The following is a 21,156-nucleotide window of genomic DNA, read 5'->3' on the forward strand; positions in this document are numbered from 1 at the left end:
TGCACCAAGAAAAGTCAGAAGGTGCATAGAGGCATATGGCTATGCTAAAATTCTACTTCTGCTGTTTTATCCCAAAATAATTGCCTAGCGATTCATGAAGTTGGCACAAGTATTATAAATATAAAGAAAGTAGGCAAAATAAAATGGAGGCAATTATTTATTAATTAAGAAAAAATATGTGGAGAAATTAAATGCGAGATGGTTGTAATTAGTTGTATGTAGAGTAAGTGAAGATATATTAATAGGATTTATTTTGTATGCCAAAGGTTATTATGTTTTTTGAGAAGGGTAGAACTAATTATGGATAGGTTGCTCTATTTTCCAAGGCTTATGGAGATTCCTGTGAGCTAACAGTTAAATAAGGAGTAAAGCCATTACCCTTTTTTTTTCTCAAAGTACTATTTTGGAATGGTAATGTGTTGCCAAATGATAACTCATAGATACTACTCGCTAGCTCTATCCTAAAATATAAAATATAAATACTTCTAGAATTTCTGGATTTTTTACAGCAATTAAGAATAGACGTGAAGTTATATGAGTGATGGATATGATTGGTTGAAACAAATAAGTAGTGGAGAAATTAGATAATAGATAGTTGCTATTGGTTGAGATAAGTGAGTAGTTGGAGAAATTAGATGATAGATGGTTGTGATTGGTTCAGATAAAAAAATAGGCGGAAGATAACTATAGTTTTGAATAACGCTAAAGATAGCTATATTTTAAGACAAAGCGAATAGGATGTTCCTTTTGTTTGGACAACACTTGAAACTTGATGTTGCAACATTGAGTTCTTGAGTTGGAACAACTGCTTTTTTTTAGTTGGAACAACAGTCACGCGGCTCTAAACGTGTTGGGTGCTTTCTTTATTTTAAGAGTATAGATGGGAGATTCATACACTTATACAGTGACATATACATGCACAACTTACAAATGCTTGGAGCTTTTTGGAGAAACAGGGTCTCCCAAGCATGTTTAGGGCATGTTTGATCGTTGGCTGGCATTGTCACTATTCAACCTGTCACGAGTGTAGTACGGCACACAAAGTGTGTTAAACAATTCATTGGCCACAAGTATGGTAATGTTTAGCTAGAGAATAAGAGTATGGCATGCATGTGGACAGTAGACCTATGGAGCAACAAAATGTGACTTGTCATAGTTGAAACAAGTAACCAAACAATAAACAATAAATTATGGCGTGCCTAACATGTGGTGTAATAATGTGCATGGCATTCAATCAAACAACCCCTTACTACTTGAACAAAACAACACAAAAGGTCATCAAGCAATGGCTTAGCACCTAGGGCAAAGGGGGCATAGAAGAGCGGCGCTAGTTTAGCTCAACGTAGTTTGGGAATGAGAAGGAGTTGTGGAGGTTTAAGAGAAAAAACACATCTCCTAAGGAGAGGAGGGGGCGAAGAGGCCAAGGGCTAAAAGGGGATCATGGTTCACGAGTTGAGATGCACACTGTTGACCCTTCCATGTTAGTCGCAACAACAGCCACTACAGAGAGTAGAATGAAGGAGATATACGATGGCACGGATGGTTGCTGATCAAAAGGCCTAGGAAATACATGAACAACCATGGACGGAGCTAGGATTTAAGCATGGAGTATTAGGGTGATAGGCCAAAGCCAATATCAATAACAATTAATACATGTATAATGATATATCGTCTCCACGGTCAGATAAAAAACCAATATATGTTTTAGTTGTTTTACTCTTCATCTTAGTTGAGCAATTTTAATACATGGTTGGAATTGAAACACAAGATAGGAAATCACAAAATTGAGTACTTATTGCAGTTAGGCAAGAAACCAACATGTGTTTTAATCTCTTCACTTTCATCCTGTTGAGTAATTTTAATACTACTAAAATTGTAAAAAATATATATATAGAAAATCACAAAACCGAATCTCATCGACGGACTCTAGTCTCCACATAGGGACTAAAAAAAGAGTAGAACTTACAACACAAGGATTTAGTAAGATTTTATGATATGAGGGAGAACACACCTGTGGGCAGCGGCTTGGTGGATGAAGGGTGCCGACATGGTCGGACTCAAAGACTCGGCGATGACCGACAACAAGGCGTGATCGCCGGTTGGCGTCAGAGCAAAAGGAGGAGGGGCATGTCGCCGGCGCACTCCGCGTAGCCATGTGCGAAGCGAAAGAGATGAGGCTTCAGAAGAAGCTTAGGAGTTGAAATTAATGTGTGTCGAGGATGGGTGGGTGGGTGTGTGTGGGGGGGAGGGGGGGAGGAGGAGGGCCCGTCCAAAATTAGATGGGGATGTGCGGTGTGAACAACGTAACTATACCAAAACACGTGGACGAGCTAAGCGCAAGGCCATACAATATATGTCTACGAATATTGATTTTATATATTGGATTTGAGGCTTGTTAATAAAGTTGCCCCTTCACTATTTTGCAATAAGCCAGCTTCCTTTCACTGTTTATTATATATTTCTACAACACAAATATAATTGCAATATAATACGCATTTTTTTACAAGTAGTAAACCTTAGCATTTCCGAGGATATAAATAGTTATACCTTTGCATTTTTTTTTCCATTTGCCTCTTCCATCATTTTCATGTACCATTCCATGTGTAGCTAGAAGAATTATAGTTTCTCTCTCTGAAGAGGAGAGGAAACCTCAGAATAAATTTTTTTTTTTGGCTGGCATCATGCAGGTGATAAAACGGTCATGAATTTTGGTTTTATTATGAGAGCTACCAACAACCTCATTGTCCTCGGCTGCCACGTGTAACGGTGCCGAGGATGACTCCTTCCCAATTGTTTTGTTTGGCTGACATGTAGGGCCCATCTCATAGCTAAAGTTCCTTTCTAGACAGGACTCTCCAGTGGAGGTCTATTCTATTCTACCACTCTACCAGACGCCTTTGTATAGTAGCTCCTGCAGTCAGTGACGTAGAATTGGCCGATCACTCTATAATTTTAACAAAAAAGATGTGAAGGAAACCATCGTTGATGCAGCAACTCTAATACTAGCGCGGGATCCTCTAAAATAATAAAAGTTTTATCGTTTTGGACCACTTTTTAGTAAAATGGATCCAAATACTAGTAACAAAAAGTAGGTAAGTTGGTATTTGTCATTTGGGAGTCCATAGCAGCAAATTTGGCTAAAAAGCACCGGCCCCGTGCATGAGAGAGGCAGCAGCAATTAATAGCAAAACTTTACCATACATCTAAACACTAACTTATAAAATTGCAATGCCAAATCTTTTGCCACCAAAACTTTTGCTAAAAAAATTTGCTGTAGCAAATTGATCTAAACATGCTCTTATTTCGTAAACGGTATTTCTATCTAAACACACGTAATTGAATAATGATTAATGAATACTCCAGTATTTACGGCCTTGAGCAAAGTTTTGATACTACATTTTTTTAAGATAAAATTATCTAGTTCATATTTAGCTTGCTACTAATATGAAGTAAATTAGTCAAATCTTAATAGATGGCGAAGAAACATGGAGCATGTGCACTACCGATTATTTGGCTTCAATTTAAACCATCATAATTAATAAATTACGTTTATCTATAAAAAACATCCATATGTTTTTTTTCAATGAAAAACCAAAGAATTGAACCCAAAAGATTAAAAGGATGGTGTTATGATGGTGATGCTATTATTCTATTCTAGTAGATAAAAAAAGAGAGAAATATCTCAACATCATGGTTAGCAAGTATGAAGTAACAACCGAGCAAGTAGAGCCATCCAAAATTAATAGTTTGATATATAATTTGATACTGAATATAGCTAGAGCCCTCTGTTTTTTGTTTTTGTTAATGGAAGAAGCCTTGTTTTTATCTGAACAATGGCACAAGTAAAAGTAATGTTCTGGTCCTTGATTTTGTTATACAACCATCCTGTTTGATTAGCAAGTGCCAGCCAACGGTTCTATGATGCCAGCATGAAAGCACAAAAGGAAGAATTTTCTTTTGCTTTCTTTTTTTTTCCCCATGATCAGAAGGTGGCAAAAGCTTGCTTCCTTAATCAATCTTAGTATCTTTAGGAAACCTCTATTTTTCCGGGATGGTTTGTCCTTAGTTATGTTGTACATTATACTTGGTTCATGACATCACCTGTAAACATATCTATCACGCTGCATCTTGCCAGATACGTCATCGAAGAAAATGATCTACATAATTTATTATCATTTGAGTTAGAGTTCTATTTAGCAACTACCTTTCCACTGAGCATTGATTCGATGCTAAAGTACTAGGTCATTAAAGGGTAGTGTTAATGATTAAAAATAAAGAAAAATAATGCAAGCACGCCCGACCAACAAATCCAGATGTGTGCCATGATATTTTTCTTTACGAGTTAAATGTGCATGTGCAATACTACTTTTTTTTTTCAAATAACGCATGTAGGGTTTGTTTTGATTGCATCTAATTTTCGCGGTTTGTTTGATTGCATCCAATTTGTGCGCTTTGTTTGGACTAAAGTCAATTTCAGCCCTAAAATTTTTTACAACTTTAATAATATTGAATGGATGCTTGGTTTACTGCTAATTTTTTCCACATTAGTAAAAGTTCTATTCTAACAATTTTAGGCGTTGTTCAGCAGTGGTTTTTGCAGCAGCAGTAGCTGCGGCACGTGTTTGCGGCTGCGACGCATAACTATGGCTAGTAGCTATAGCTGCAGCCGCAACCGAACAAGATTTTAGTGGTGCCATAACTTGATAAGGTTTTAGTACTACTAATATTTTTTACCAAACATAATACAAAGGTAGAAGCTCATATAAAGACATGCAAGCTCATCCGTGTTGCAAATATTTAAAAAAATGGCTTCAAACCAAAATTATAAAGAAGCTCCTCATGAAAAATGTGTTTTCTTACATATTTGTATCCCTTTGGATATAAGTTCTTTATATAAAAGTAGGAAACTAAAATGCAAACAGAAAGATGTAGTAGGAAATATAAAAGTATGCTACTTGCACCGTACAACTCTATTTTTAAACCACTAAAAAGTTCCATTGTCTTTAAATAGAGTTGTTGCCGTTGTTTCTAAATAGTTGTCAGCATAGTTGTGCATGTGTGTTATTCATTCTCAATACACGTTGACTTTTTAATAGGGACAAGTGTACTTATAGATTGAAACTTTATAATACTTTAATATAATTTGTCATGAATTATACGCTAATCATGATTTGTTATAACATATAAAAATGGAAACTAACAGTCAAAATTAACATTTTGACACAAGACAATCACTTCCTAAGAATCAACAATGAAATTACAATATGAACTTGGACATCGAAATACAATTGAAGTTAATTTACTTTGTAAAGAGACAATGTTAGCCTCTCAATAAAAACCGATCGAAAACCACGAAATCTCGATATTTCGATGTGTGACAAAAACATATTCCAACTAAAATCTTTTTAAATGATTTTCAGCCATTAAAATTTAATAAAAATAGTAAAAATCGATTAAAACTTAGGAGAAAAAAAACTATCACACCGCTTGAATCCAGATTCGGCTCTGATATGCATGGCCCTGTTCTTTTCTCCAACAAAAGTTAGATTAACTTTTGGATACTCGTGGCACGCTTTTCAAACCGTTAAACGGTGTGTTTCGTGCGAAAACTTTCTATATGAAAGTTGTTATAAAATATCAAATTAATCTATTTTTTAAGTTTATAATAATTAAAACTCAATTAATCATATGTTATTACAGCCTCATTTTGCATGAAACACTTAATTTTCATCTTCATCTTCAGAAGATTCAAACACCAATAATAATAGTTTTTCCTTATTGTACAAGCTGACCACGAACTCCAACTCGAACCGGACAGTTTTTCCTTTTTAAAAAAAAGCTCGAACCTGACCACATCTTGGACCAAACTCAAACCCGACCCCGGCCCCGACGAGTCGGAACTCGAAGCATCTCGCCTCGCCGCCGCCGCCGCCGCACGCCCGACGGAAGCGAGCGCCTCTCTCTCTCTCTCTCACCGGCGACGGGATCGACGGCGGCGGGGGCGGGGATGGTGGGCTGGCTGAAGGCGCTGTGCTACGGCGCGGGGGGCATGGCGGTGGTGGGGCTCGCGGCGCTCGTGGCGCTGCAGGAGCGCCTCGTCTACGTGCCCGTGCTCCCGGGGATCGCGCGGGCGTACCCCATCACCCCCGACCGCCTCCGCCTCATCTACGAGGACGTCTGGCTCCGCGCCGCCGACGGCGTCCGCCTCCACTCCTGGTTCATCCGCCACTCCCCCACCTGCCGAGGCAAGCACCTCCACATACCTCCTCTCGACCTCTCCTAGATTTTGTGCAGTTCGTGGTTTGCTCCCTGGTGTGTTAGTACTTAGGTTAGCCTTTGTTTTTGGGTCTCGGTTGGTGGATCTCTGTCTGCGAGGCTTGGTTGGGAAGGCCCGCGTTTTGATCCGATTCGCGTGCGTGGCTTCATCTCTTAGCTTCCTCGATCGCGATTGGATTGGCGGATCTCGGTAGGAAATTAGGAATTGGGGTTTCACTAGAAAAAAAGGGGGGCTTAATGGTGATGAAATTTGTAGCGGGATGATTTAGTTATCTCCCATGCTCGCGAAGATTCTTTTGTCAATTTCTAGGGTTTCTGTGTAATTTGGTTACATAGGTCTGTCTTGTCTGGAGTATGAACTGATTGACTGATGTTATGATGTAGTTTAGTGGGAATTGAGTTAACAAGTTCCCTTTTTTTGGGGGTGATTTTGTAGTTGATACTCTTTGTTGTATGCGATGCGATGTGTTGGTGCTTAGTATTAGGATTTCTCTATTGTTCTATCGTTTATATGCTCTGTAGTGCAAGCCCCATAAATGTTCAATGTACGATAGGTTTAAACTTTTATATTGTGATGAAGAATTGATCGTGCTTCGTTGCTTCCTTCCCATTCACTTGTTCTACAGTCATTAGCCAATCACATTGCACCATATGGTTTAGTTTATGAACTTAGTTTTGGAAGACATGCAGTTTAGAAAGTACTATACTGCTTTCCGACGATAGATAACAGCATGCGTGGCTACCAAAATAGTTCATGTGAGCAGAGTTGATTGAAGCAGGCGGGGGTTGGAAATTATACTGGCGGTAATTTGTCGATGAGAAAAATGTGGAAAATGCTACATATACATCCAAAATACACATCAGCATCCTTGGCTCTTGGTCCCAAGAAACGTGCCACACAACTGAAGCTATCTTCTGATTAGCTGACCTCAGTTGTTGACTCCTTAGGCCCACACCACAACCAAAACAGCTAGCTTTAAAATTAATGTTTACACATATGCATGCTATAATTATTCAAGGCATCAATGCTAGTTGTTAGTGTCATTGCTATAATCTAGCTAGTGATATACTAGATTATACTGCTAAATGTATACCATGAACCAGCTATTGTTGTCTATGCATAAGTTCGCGTTCTTCTATTTTGTTGGTTGAACGCATCATGTGCTGGTGTTTTGAGTTGTCATGCTAGGTTAGAAGAGATTTGATTATGTTCTTTGTTTCTAATTAGATTTCATAATGCTTAATTGTATGAGATTGCAATAATTTTAACCTTTAGGAGAGCATTTGAATAATTGTTTTGATTTTTATCCTCTTGCGCAACTGTCCTCCCGATCCAGCATTCCTATGATGACATGAACCTTATACTGTGTATAACTGTATATTCTTACACATTATTCTGCTCATTCTTCAGTACTCCACAAATTTTACATCATCTTTTTATGGCTTGCTTATGTGTTTTCCTTATGCAGGTCCAACTATTCTGTTCTTCCAAGAAAATGCTGGCAGTATCCTGAAATTTTCTATATAGACACTGAAAGTTATACCACATTTTACAGGCTTATAGACGATGGGGTTATATTCTTTTGAATTCCTTTACTCTTAATAGATATTGCACATCGTTTGGACTTTGTTCGACTAATGATGCAACGACTACAGTGCAATGTATTTATGCTTTCTTACAGAGGGTATGGTTCTCAACAGTATAAACTAGTTCTGTTATCTTTGTTGCACCCTTTTTGCTCAAAGCTCTCCATATGTTGTGGGTCCAAACATGCTTCTTCCTCCATTCACTAGTGCATCTAAACCTTGAATTATATTTGTAGGTATGGTGAGAGTGATGGTTATCCTTCTCAGAAGGGCATCATAAATGATGCACAGGTTTGCTGATTCGTTCAATCGGTTTTATGTTAAGTTTTCTGTTTCTGTCTATTCTCTTACTGCTCTCTTTTTAATAGGCTGCACTTGATCATCTAGTTCAGAGGAAGGATATTGACACATCCAGGATAGTTGTTTTTGGGAGATCGTTAGGAGGTGCTGTTGGAGCAGTGCTTGCGAAAAACAATCCTGGCAAGGTACTCATGATAGGAAATCTTGTGTACTCTCATGTTTCTGCATAAAAGTTAGGGAGGCCCCTCTGTTCTCTCTGCTATTGGATGGATGACGCTAGTATCCTCCATTGCACCTATATTTCATGCCTAAGTAATGTGGGTCAACATGCACATGTACATGAATTAGGGATCGATCAGCTTTTCCAATTTTGTTCTGATACAGATCTAGTAAAAAAAATCTAGTTTACTATGTAATGACATTATATCACGGTCATTACTCCACCAGCAAATTTCAAATTCACTGATATATTGAAATAACTACTCCTTTGTAGAAATTTGAAGAACTTAGTTTTCTTTGGAAGTGTGGATTTCAGGATTCCTTCTCCAAACATAGTTTCACCAAAGAAACCGAAGTTTTATGTGCAATCTGCTATTTTTTAAGTTAAATCATATCACTTTTTAATGTCAATATTAAGGATTGAAGGGAAAAGGTGAACTGATCTATGTGATGAAGAGTAATGTCAGCAGCAACTGTGTGTAACACAGTGATCCCAAGATAGACTGATAGAGAGACTATAGTATCTTTAATATTGAGAAGTTCCCACTGGCAATGAACTGCTTTCTACTTGCTATACATTCTTTTTGTAGCCACACTGAAAAATGCCCCTTCTTTTCAAGTGCTAGCAACCAACTGTAGTGTCTGAAAGCAATGCACAATCTTGATTACATTGTACTAACATGATATGATGGCAGTGGCACGCATGTTTAACAAAGGAATGTGTTATAAGGCGGCTGGGACAGAATCTCATATTTATTGGAAAAAGAGTATCTCCTAGATCTATTTTCCCCCTTAAAATAGACTGGCTGCAACTGGCTAACTAATATACGTCAAAACAACTCCTAATTCTCTCATCCATTAAGGGTGTTTGGATGAGATAATCTTCTTGAAGTAAATCTGAATATCTTGAAGGTATGTTAAATTCTGATTTTCGAAGTCGAGTAAAATTCATTGTATGTGTTGCCATATGTTGCAGGTGTCAGCTCTAATACTGGAAAACACCTTTACATCTATATTGGATATGGCTGGTATCATGCTACCCTTCTTACGATGGTTCATAGGTGGCAGTTCTTCAAAAGGTCCAAAACTTCTGAACTGTGTTGTTCGCTCCCCATGGAGTACACTTGATATCATTGCAGAGGTGAGTGACTATATCAACATCCAAGATCTATTGTTTTCACGCTTTGATTACCGCTCTCATTTTCTTCTTTTCTATTTTGGAAAATTAGATTGTAGGTTGCATATCTTTAGAGAATACATATCAATTTCTTATGTGATTCAAATATTCTAATTTGCTTTTTTGGCATGCATATTTGAAATTTAAGCTAAGATTTTTTTTACTACATTATTTCAGCTACTGTATATATATATTGACAAGAGTTAGAACTTAGAATTATTAAAATCTATAAGGCCTCAGATCTTTGTAAATACTCTTTCCACTTTTTGGTTACTATTTTACCGAGACCTGATGCTGTGCGTTATCTATTGCCTAGTTGATGTGTCCCTTTCTTATGCTCGCTTAACCTTTTCCTCGCAGGTCAAACAACCCATTATTTTCCTTTCTGGATTACAAGATGAATTAGTTCCCCCTTCACACATGAGGTTACTATATGAAAAAGCTTTTGAGCATAATAAGAATTGTAGATTTGTTGATTTTCCCAATGGCATGCATATGGATACCTGGAATTCTGGAGGAGACCGTTACTGGAGGACAATCCAACTGTTTCTGGACCAATATGCTCCAGAAGTACAGAGTTGTAATACCAGCTGCAAAAGTGAAATTGCTAATGATGGTAATTTTCTATCTTGTCTATTAAAAAGTTTCTCAAGACAGTTCTGTTATCAAGTTTTCCATTTGCTTTGTTGACAGGGTCAATTTATTCTGAAGTTCTGTATTGTGTTTACTGCATTAGACTTTTCATATGCCGACAAATATTTTTTTTAATAAATTAAATGCACTTCTTTTGGATACTACCCATAGTTCATTTATGTTGTTTGCTTGCCATTTGCTGCCTGGCTTTACCCCTTGTATTGGGTGACTAGATTTAAATCCATTTGGATTGGGGGGGATCAGAACCCATTCATTGGATGGACAATTTTCTCTGCCCATCTGAAGGGATTTAGTATTTGTTTGCTTGAACAAATCATTATGTGATGATCGGTGATTCTGTCTATCTGTGTACACTATGCAGTTTTAGCAGTGTTGATGTCTGACTGCTGGCAAATATTTTACCCATCTCCTTCAAATTTTAGAACCACGTACTATTTTTGCTGTTGACTGGAGAAGTTTGTTTTGACGAATTCAATCTTTTTCTAGATGAAGCTGAAGAGTGACCAGAACATCTGGAGCGGCCTTCTTTTTTTTTTCTTCCAGGCTCCAGTTTTCTGGTGTGATGCGATTTAAATCCTGATGAACTGAAGCTCACTGCAAACAATTAATTCAGGCAATTATTCTCCATTCAACCTGAAGAAGGCAAAGTTGTGAATACCTTGAGGTTGCTCTCCATCCTAGCACTACATTTGTCTCTGGAGCTATATATAGATTTCTGAGAAGACCTAGCCTTTGAACTGATGATTCCCCCTCCCCCCCTTGATTTAATCTGTGATGTTGCTTTGTTGAAGTTTTTTACAATATACTGTAGCGCATTACCATGTCATAATCTGGCCTCGGTGTATAACAGTGTAATGCATAGGTTTTTAGGCTCTGGTTCAGCAATTTGGTTTTGTGTTTTTTATTATTGGTGTTATAGATCTGGTTGCCTGCTTCTTAAGCCTGTTATACCAAAACTGTTGCAATATCAATAGGCCATGTCTTCACCGGCAGTAATTTTTTAGCATTACACGACCTTATTGACTCGTTGCTTTATCCAGTTTGATAGTTGTAGGATTGTCACGTTTGAAGAGTGAACCTGATGCATTTTTCTTAACACTGGCATCTACTATGAAATGAAGCAGCATGAAGGAACTGACTTTGTTAATTGAGTCCTCAGCTCGAATTTAGGCGCGTATCTCTTTTCCTAATCAAATATGCACCTAAATTCACAATTTTTTTTGGTTTCCTGTAAAATCAAACGATTGTGGACACGGTTTGGAATGGAGTGCGAAGATGGTTTGCATTATATTAAGAAACCATTCAGTTCAATTCACGCGAATTCTTTTAATTTTATTTGGTAAGGTATCAGACTTAACGGTACCCATATATCTTTACTAAATTTTAGGGTCTAGTTGGTAGTGCTTAAACTCCTAAATTTAACTTCAAGGATGAAGCTATGGAGCTATCTAAATCAAACTTCATCTCAATAGTTCATTTTTTGAGAGTATTCTAACTATGTTTACTCCTTTTTGGATGGAGCTAAAATCGTAAACTGTTTTGTTGAGCTACAGTTCTAGAAGAGATGAAGTTATGCCAAACGAGACGTTGGCATTACCAAACTTTACCAAATTTGGATGCTCGAATTTAGTAGTAGCGTTAATTTTGGCAACCGAACAAACTACACAAGCCGCCGATATGAGTCTGTCGGGCTGACCGGTGGGCCCCACGCGCCAGTAAAATCTGGAAAAGGAAACAAAAACGCGCCCGCCCCGCCCGCCCTAGGCTTAGCCTAACTAAGCTGGGAAGGGGGTGGGGAAATTTCGTCGTCGCGATGGGCCGGGGCCCACCAAGTGGAGGCGCGGGGGGGCGCGCGGACACGCCCCGTTCTCTCCAATCCAACCACTTAAGTCGCCTTCCCTCCCCCTCGCGTCCGCTTCCCCCTCCTCTCTTCTCTCTTTTAAACCCCTCCCCCTCCAAAAGATACCAAAAAAAAAACAAATAATGTCAGAATAAAACGCGGCGCAGCACACACCCCAGCTCCTCCTCCGGCGACGAGAAAAAAAAATGGACGCGCAGTACAACCCGCGAACGGTGGAGGAGGTCTTCCGCGACTTCAAGGGCCGCCGCGCCGGCCTCGTCCGCGCGCTCACCGCAGGTACGCGCCGCCGCCGCCGCCGCCGCAGCCGGAGGTTTTTCTAGATGCGGACCGTTTCGAGATTTTTTTTTTATGCTGTTATGTTAGTGGGGAGTTTTTTTTTTGGTTTTTTTTTCTGGGGTTGTAGGATGGTTCGCTGATTGGTTTGGTGTGGTTTTTTCTCGCTGCAGATGTGGAGGATTTCTTCCGGCAATGCGACCCGGGTGAGTGGAATTTCTTTTTCCCGCTTCTGTTTTTTTTTTCCTGCCTTTCGCTTTCGATGCGCGTTGGAATTTGTACAGGGAACGCATTTGTTTCGTCCACGAATGCGCTTAGCTCGCTGCGGATTTATGCGCTGCAGTAGAATTCCGCGCAAATCTCCGGTTTATTTTTTGAATCCGACGGTTTGAATCTGTGTCTCGTTTTGAATACACGAGTACTACTAGTAGTTAAGCAGAATACGCGTCAGTACGTGAAGCTCTCGGAAGTCAGAATTCGAATCAAATGCCCTAATTCGTGGGGGTTTAGTGGGTAATGGACGGTTGAGATTAACCTAAACCGACACTTCCAGTGAGAATGTGAGAGTGAGACCTTCAACTTCACACTCATGAGGCCATGAAAGCTATAGCAGGTAGCAGTAGACTAGTAGCTTGGCAGTGAAATGGACCAAGGGAAGAAGCAGTAGCACTTGGCCTGGAAGGCGCCACAATCTGTGGAGGCTGCTGCTACATTTGAGTTTGGGATTTTTGGTTGTTGGGTTCAGCAGCATTAGTGGGGTCCTGTTTGGTAGGTGGGGTTTGATTCTTGTGGCCTAAATAATGGGGGGTTGATGTGGTTTCTGGGATTCTTGGGAGCACATGTCACAGGCCTACAATGGTAGGAGGAGGTCAACCTTGCTGGCTTTGCTGCAAGCAATGCTGCTTGTGGTGTGTAGTAGGAGTACAGAAGTAAGCCGGTGGCTGGGCAGTTGGTGTTGTGACCAGCGGGTTGTGATCCCAATGGTTCTTGGCTAAACATGGGGTACAGTACAGCTCCACTGTTGCATACAGCCAAGAGCGGTGCTGTGGCCCGTGGGGATCCACTGGATGGTGGTGGTGGTGTGTGATTGATTTTGATCCCACAACAAAGACCCAGCATTTGATCCTATAACCGGCAGCATTCACCCATCCTATCCTCAATTTAACCTCTGTTGAAACATCGTGTTGCTGACATCATGCTGCCTCGTGTCATTATCTCTGCTTTCTTCTTTACATTAGACCATCACAACACCACTCTCTGCACACTGTACTGCTTGGTCCATTGAAGCCTGTAAGACTAATAAATGCTCTGAACACCTTACTGTGGAACGTGGAGGAGGTCAGGGGAGGGCATTGTGCAGTGAAGATCCTCAGTTGTTCCCAAATAATGAAAGTTGTCCTTGTGTGGATTGGGCCTTTGTTTGGTGAATTACATCAACTACTTGTCATTTAATGTCCAATATCCATGAACTGGCTAGTGGAAACACTGCTTGAAGCATTTGGTTAGGAAATAGGGTCTTATATTGAAGAGTCTATTCTCATGGCAATGGAGCAGCAAAATGATAATTTTGGTGAGCTTGAGTCATGCTTATTTTGAGTTCATATATATGCCGTGAAGGTATGGAAGAAGAAATTCATTGACAAGTGGTTTCACTTGCGGCTATTTGATTTCAACCACTAAATTTCTTAATAAGTTGGGTTCCACCTGTTTTTATAAATGTGCAACATGTTTCTTCCTAAGCCATAGCACTTTGTAACAGATTGATCTACATGTTTTCGGATAGTAAATTGTAGCAAATACCCTAAACTTGGATACTTTTCTCATATCTTTTGAGCCTTAGTTGAATTATTGTTTTGCAAGCCCACCCGTTTCTCCTATGTTACAACCGTCGTTAGGAAAACCACCGTTGGCTCTAAAGGTTTGTTTGATTATACTTCAAAGGTGACCTTATTTGAACAAGATGAGATGCATATTTCAGCTTACTTTAGCTAAGTCATACTCAAATTCTGACCAGTGGGCACCATTTTCTCCTAGTACACCTATGCTGACCTGATATTTGAGCACTCATAAGCGTTTAACTAATATATTTGTCCAGCCATACATAACCATGCGTTTCTCTTTCTGCAGAAAAGGAAAACTTGTGCCTTTATGGGTTTCCCAATGAGCATTGGGAAGTAAATTTGCCCGCAGAAGAGGTGCCACCTGAGCTCCCAGAGCCAGCATTGGGCATTAACTTTGCACGAGATGGGATGCAGGAAAAAGATTGGCTGTCCATGGTTGCAGTGCACAGTGATGCATGGTTACTTTCTGTTGCATTTTACTTTGGTGCTCGGTTCGGATTTGATAAAAATGACAGGTATCTCATCCTTCCTATATCTATACTTCTCTTACCTAGTTATGGTGCTTCATGTGCCTTTTTTTTTTTTAGATCCTACTTTGCTCATGCATTCACCACACATGCAGTATTTAAGCCTTAATCAGATAGACTCAGTTTTAGTATCATAGCATCAAGGAAAAAAAAGAAGGGGTAAATATTGTTGTATACTACTAGTAGTAATGGTGCTTAAATAAAATCCGGAATGGGTAGGTGTCCATCCTCTGGGAATCTTTTGCCTCACTAATAGAGTGACTCAGCATGAGCGTGGAGTAAAATTTTCTATTACAGACTGAAGAATAGTCTTGCTAACATTTTAACATGCTATAATGGTACTTGTATGTATGGATTGCTTAATTTCATTCTGTAATTCTACGGTTTGTTTCACAAAGATCTAGAGTTACCTAAAAGAGCCAGCTCTCAGCTGTTCTGCTTGGTACATATTCATGTTTGAAGTTTAATATATGTTTTCTAGTTGGTAATCTTCTGGTTTTATCTGTGATGTTAGTGTCTTGGGAGTGTTTCGGTATTAATGGAAATGATGCACATGGTTAAGTGGTTAATGTTTATCGCATGCCTTAATGACTTTAATTGAGAAATGATGTTCTTGAATATTTGCCGCTTTGTACCTATGTTTGACCTGTCATGTGTTACTGACACTCTGCTGTTGTTGTGCAGGAAGCGCCTGTTTGGTATGATTAATGATCTTCCCACGATTTTTGAAGTTGTTAGTGGGAAGAGTAAAGCCAAGCCACCGAGTGCTAATAACCACAGCAATAGTAAATCAAAATCCAGCAATAAAACGGTACGGCCCATTCTCCTGAATTGTACTCATACCATGCATGACTCTTGCTTGTGTGACCAATCTCAGACACCAATACACCATGCAAATCCTTCATAATGCTCAGCGCTTTGTCATTTCCTTATTGTTGATCTGTTCAGTGTGTTTCGTTGTTTTTCTTTCACCAAATCAATCCTTTTAACATTTTTTTAAAAATCTTAATCATATGCCGTTCTGAAAGCAGAAGTCTTCTGAGCCTCGGGCGAAGCAGCCAAAGCCGCAGCCCCAGCCCCCAGTGAAGAACGAAGGCCGCGAGGAGGAAGGCGGCCCGGACGACGAGGAAGGCGGCGGTGGCGGCGGAGGAGGCGGTAGGGAGGAGGAGCACGGGGAGACGCTGTGCGGCGCGTGCGGGGAGAGCTACGGCGCCGACGAGTTCTGGATCTGCTGCGACATCTGCGAGAAGTGGTTCCACGGCAAGTGCGTCAAGATCACCCCGGCCAAGGCGGAGCACATCAAGCAGTACAAGTGCCCCTCCTGCAGCGGCGGCAACGGCGGTGGCGGCGGCGTCAGCGGCAACGGCAAGCGTGCGCGCCCGTCCTAAGGTGTGGCACGGCGAGCCCATCCAGAGTTAAGATTTGGGCTCGCCGTGTGGTAGGAGCAGTCTGCATAGTGCAGTGCAGCGGCTATTCTTATTTGCAATGGCTGTAACTCGTGAGGATGATTTTTAACTTTGTTAAGTTATTGTATGGCAGTGGCTGTAACTTGTAAGGGTGTTTTTAACTTGTTAGGCATGCAGTTGTGCTGCCCCTTAGGGGGCTAAGACTGCTTATCCATTGTACTCCTAATCTAATCTTAATTTGGTTTTTTTTTAATTAAGTAGATGGCTGTATTTAGCTGGTCTACCAGCTTACTACTGCGTCCTGTGTTAAGAGTTTGCTTTCTTGCTCCATTTAGGTACCGTAGCCGTTTGCAGTGCAGAGATGTCGAACGAAATACCGCATAAATGCATAATGATGTTCTCCAGTATACGGCACTGTATCCAAAGATTCAGAACATAGCTATGCCGGTAGATTTTATCAGTAACTTTTGGTTTTCTAGTGTTTTTTATCTTCGTTTTTCGATCACTTAGAATACAAGGGCAATGGTTTTACATTAGATTTTGTTATCAACTTGAATTTTCTAGTGCTTTGATCTTCGTTTTTGGATCAAAAAGAATACAAGGGTAATGGTTTTACATTCATCAATTTTTATTGTTTAGATTACGTACCTACCTATAATAACATTAGTCAGTAGCTACGAATTGGCAATCACTGATATTCGAGTTCGACCAAGGACACGTCCCCTAAATGCTGATGCTAACACTCGTATTCAACAATCAATATCAAACTCAAGTGCGAAATCAGGCGTGCTAGCCAGGGTATTATAATTGCAAAGGCTCACATTCATATTTGAATCCATCTTTACATTGGATATTGAAAATGAAACGACACATGGTACCAATCACTCATCTGCAACGACAGAACTAAAAATTTGTAGTACTAAACGAGAAGCCATTATAAGCCAGTACCTCGTGAGAGATGAGAGAAGCAAAAACACAAGCACGCATGCCCGGAGTCCACTGATAAGTGACAACCCCTATGAAGTGATTAGTGATATTCGCATCATGTTAGCTGAACAGTACACTACTAATGCACGGGAAGACGACTTTGATGCAAAACCTAATGACAAGGACAACCAGGGCGAAGGAAACGTGGCCTGGGGTGGTATAAACAAAGAATTGTACAGCTTACAAGTTACAATCCAGAATTAAACAGCTCGGTAGCAAAGCACATATTGAATCATGCTGCCGATACAAAAATCCTGCTGTTTAGAAGATACAAGCTAGGAATAGAAAAGCAAGCGAAGACTCAACATCAACATTGATAACATGTGGGAAAAATGATTGTTGAGGAAACCATAGATAAATTGGCCGAACTCAACTGCCCATTTTTCCCAAAACTGGTTTAGCAGGAAAGTTTAAGCAGCATGTACAATGAAATTGTATGTGCAGCTCCATTTATACTAGTCCTGCATGCAATGAGTTCTAGACAACCGAAGTTGATAAAAGTTTCATGACACTGCCATACAAACAACAAACAAATCTGTTTCAGGTCTAATGAGAGGAAAATGATTGTTGGAGAAAACAGAATAAGCTTAACCCAACTGCCCACTTTCCTCTAATTGATATAGCAGGAAACACTTTCGGCAAAAAATGCATAGCATAAGGCATTAGGCCGATACACACTATCCTGCAGGGTAACATGACAACGGAAAAAACAAATGTAAAATCCATGAAAAAGTAAAACATTTCTTTGGTACTGCTATCTAGAGAGAAAACTAAAAGCTACAGAAGCACAATAAGGAATAAATAAAGCAAGAATGCAATTTACAGATCACCAAAACAGACATAATGTCATAATATAAAAATATGTAGAGATAAATGAGAGGAAAATGATTGTTGAAAAAAGCACAAAAGCTTAACCCAACTGCCCACTTTCCCCAGATCAATATAGCAGGAAACACTTTTGGCACAAGACGCACAAAAAAGCGTTAAGCCGATACACACTATCCTGCAGGATGAAGCATATACAGTGGGCAGAATGATTACCTACTATACTAATCTCATGTAAAAAAATGAGAAATATATCAGGAACTAGAAAGTGAGACACACCATAAATGTTACTGAGCACCAGGAAGAAATTAATAGTGACGAATCTTGTATTAGTTGCTGATGTTTGCAACTTAAAAACTAGAACTCTTTACTAGTAATAATGTTAATAATGAACATTACATAACTGAAAAAAACATGAAGCGCATGCATCAGATCACCTAAACTTATTCTATTTAAGCAGCAACTGGGATCTCAGCTGTAAGAGGCTTTGAAAACTCATCCTCATCCTTAGGGGCATGGATGGTAACAAGATCCGGTAAAGGAGTCATTGGTCCTTGCTTGCCCTTCGGATCCCAATCAAGCATAATCTTGACCTTAATACCCAGCACACCCTGAAAACAAGAAGCAGCTTCTAAGAAAAAAATTCAAGCTATCACAAGGAGACAGCAACATTTTATTCAAACGGATGGATTTTATGTACAAACCTGTCTCAGAAGAACATGTCTAACAGCAGAGTCAATATACAAGTTAACAGGATAACCAGAAGAAATCATGTATCCGTCCTTGAACTTCATGGATTTAGCACGCTGAGCCCTAAGCTTCCCACTCACAATAACCTGTAAACCAAAGAACAGCAAATCAATACATAAATAGAGCAGGAATCCAAGCAAAACCATACAGCTTTCGTTTTGCATGAGAGTACCTCACAGCCCTTAGCACCACTCTCCATAACAAACCTGAGCACACCATAGCACGCCCTGGCAAAAGAAACAACAAATTTAGTCAGACAAAAATCAAAATACATAAAGAGAAACAAAGCATGCTTGTAGAGAACATCCTAAACAGTACAAGCTATTTTAGATTGGAAGTAAAAGAGATTAAAATTAAATGTGGCCAACAGGATCACACGTTAGAAGCCAATTAACAAAGCTTCTCAGCAGAGACTACCTAGTTGGCTCAAGTAATCTAGTCATCTTCCGACACAAAGTTGGTACATGGTGACCTATTTGCTTTATAGATGACATAGAAGAAATGCAAACAACCTTTACTCGTACAGAAAACAACAGGTATAATAAATGATCATAGCCCTCTAAAGCTACCTGCAGAAGAGGAGCGAAATATTGTATATTTTTATATTTGAAGTAAAAAGGGACTAAAATTAAACTAATGTGCCCAACAGGATCACACATTAGAAGCCAATTGTCAACACTTCTCAGTAGAGTACCTAGTTAGCTCAAATAATCTAGTCATCTTCCGACACAAAGTTGGTACAATAGTGACCTATTTGCTTTATAGATGACATAGAACAAATGCAAACACAACCTTCACTCGAGCATAAAAAAAACAGCTACAATAAACAATCATATATCCCTCTAAAGCAGCAAACCGCGGAAGAGAAGCAGTCTCAACCACAGCATATGAAAATGCAATAGAGGAGCGGTAATTGATCTCAGTCATCATCGAACACAATTCTGGCACGAACAAGCAGCCGGTTGCTGTGAAGATGACATGCTGCTATACCAATATCTAAGGAACGCGAGTTTCAGGATGGAGCACAACCTTCTGACGGCGAGGCCACCGAGGAGCTTGTAGCGGAGCGACTCGGCCTGGGCGATGGCGCAGAGGCCGCGGTTGTTCACCTTCTCGGCGTAGAGCTCGACGCCATTCTCCGGGAAGTTGAACCGCTTCTGCACCACGGACGTCAGCTCGCGGATCCTCCTCCCCTTCTCGCCTGAAATCGCATTCATCCAAAGCATCAGATCGCGCACCCGGGATAAATCGCACGGAATCGCCTCGCTGCCCAGATCAGAAATGCCACGAACTCACGAACTCACCGAGGACGTTCTGGGTGCGGGTGGCGCGGATGATGATCTCGGTGCGCATGGGGGTGACGCGGACCTCGACGCCGGAGTAGCCGTCCTCCGCGAGCTCGCGCGTCAGCATCTCGTTCAGCTCCGCGAAGAACACCCCATCCGCCACGAACTGCGAGCCAAAAAAAAGGGCGCATCAAATCTCGAAATCCATGGGTGACGAGATCGAGACTGCTCTGGAATGGATAGGTCTCGATCGGAGCCTTACCTTGCGCTTCTTGCTGATCTGCGTGTGAGTCGCCATTGGAGTGGAGAGTGGAGGTGGGGGAGGAGGGAGGCGGCGGCGGAGGAGGAGGAGGAGGATGAAACCCTAGACTTGGATGAGAGCTGTGAGGTGGGGGAGCGAGTGGAATATATAGATGGGAGCCGGATCGGACGGTAGGGGTTCGTCGGGACCTTTTTCATTTCAGTCCCTACTTTCCTTCTAATTTTTGACAAAGTATAGAGTCGAGCGGTCAAGCCGTCAAGGTAATAACATAGGGTTAATTGAATCCATGTCATTATAAATGTATCGGATTTAAAAATTATCATTAGTATTCATGAACCAGGTGGATTCCATTGTACTTTTCAAAAATTAGAAACATGTCACTCCGTCATGACTTCTATCAACACATCTTCTTCCTCCTTGTTCTCGAATCTTCTTGTGGACGCAAGGAGTTGGATGAGACTGCACGAAGCTATAGGGGGTTGAGCTTGAGGGCGGATGGCTGTAGGGCAATACATTGGTGGCAATCTTGACATCTACAGATGGCTTGTCAGAGATCGCATGCATGCGAAGCAACCAAGCAAATCTTAGCAAAGAGTCAAAACTCTTTCTAATATCCAACTTTCGGCTCAATATGTGCCTAAGCAAACAAGCACTATAAAAAAGACCTCAAAATTTCTAAAGAAAGTCTAGCACAGATGCGAGCGAGTCTGATCTACAAAATCCCACTCGACCTCCCCGAGGACACAGGCTCAGAGAACCACCATCGCCAGATGCGCAAATCGCAGTGTGACGCCCTCAGCTCCATGACCAGTGAGCTTGAGCCACGTTGTGCACCACCTCCACAAGGCAAGCGTGATTTGAGGGCCAAGACTGACTGCAACAAGGAAATGAGGAATCTTGTGCACCATCTTGTCCATCTTGCTCG

The 21,156-nt window shown here is 40.5% G+C and overlaps 3 protein-coding genes and 3 non-coding genes across 6 annotated transcripts; 2 read left to right on the top strand and 4 right to left on the bottom strand.

The window, feature by feature from the left end:
- Positions 1-5,859: 5,859 nt before the first annotated feature.
- LOC4343867 (alpha/beta hydrolase domain-containing protein WAV2) lies at positions 5,860-11,231 on the top strand. Its single transcript, NM_001422268.1, has 8 exons — positions 5,860-6,245; positions 7,746-7,781; positions 7,883-7,961; positions 8,100-8,154; positions 8,232-8,348; positions 9,359-9,523; positions 9,920-10,175; positions 10,700-11,231. Exons 1-8 carry the CDS (start codon positions 6,008-6,010, stop codon positions 10,714-10,716), a joined length of 963 nt encoding a protein of 320 aa, NP_001409197.1. The 5' UTR covers positions 5,860-6,007; the 3' UTR covers positions 10,717-11,231.
- Positions 11,232-12,180: 949 nt separating this feature from the next.
- LOC4343868 (PHD finger protein ALFIN-LIKE 9-like) lies at positions 12,181-16,451 on the top strand. Its single transcript, NM_001422267.1, has 5 exons — positions 12,181-12,350; positions 12,521-12,553; positions 14,475-14,703; positions 15,400-15,526; positions 15,747-16,451. Exons 1-5 carry the CDS (start codon positions 12,260-12,262, stop codon positions 16,101-16,103), a joined length of 837 nt encoding a protein of 278 aa, NP_001409196.1. The 5' UTR covers positions 12,181-12,259; the 3' UTR covers positions 16,104-16,451.
- A 976-nt stretch (positions 16,452-17,427) lies between these two features.
- LOC112939749 (small nucleolar RNA snoR135) lies at positions 17,428-17,576 on the bottom strand. Its single transcript, XR_003243621.1, has one exon. It is a non-coding gene; the product is annotated as a small nucleolar RNA snoR135 (small nucleolar RNA).
- A 79-nt stretch (positions 17,577-17,655) lies between these two features.
- On the bottom strand, positions 17,656-17,797 carry LOC112939747 (small nucleolar RNA snoR135). The gene has a single exon (XR_003243619.1). It is a non-coding gene; the product is annotated as a small nucleolar RNA snoR135 (small nucleolar RNA).
- A 182-nt stretch (positions 17,798-17,979) lies between these two features.
- On the bottom strand, positions 17,980-18,118 carry LOC112939748 (small nucleolar RNA snoR135). The gene has a single exon (XR_003243620.1). It is a non-coding gene; the product is annotated as a small nucleolar RNA snoR135 (small nucleolar RNA).
- On the bottom strand, positions 18,075-20,347 carry LOC4343869 (40S ribosomal protein S3-1). The gene is made up of 6 exons (NM_001422266.1): positions 20,232-20,347; positions 19,988-20,135; positions 19,713-19,884; positions 18,856-18,910; positions 18,638-18,769; positions 18,075-18,544 (listed from the first exon to the last, which is right to left on the bottom strand). The coding sequence occupies exons 1-6, from the start codon at positions 20,265-20,267 to the stop codon at positions 18,386-18,388; spliced, it is 702 nt and encodes a 233-aa protein (NP_001409195.1). The 5' UTR covers positions 20,268-20,347; the 3' UTR covers positions 18,075-18,385.
- Between the last annotated feature and the right edge of the window lie 809 nt (positions 20,348-21,156).

This window comes from Oryza sativa, chromosome 7, assembly GCF_034140825.1.
Source record: "Oryza sativa Japonica Group chromosome 7, ASM3414082v1".
NCBI lineage: Eukaryota > Viridiplantae > Streptophyta > Magnoliopsida > Poales > Poaceae > Oryza > Oryza sativa.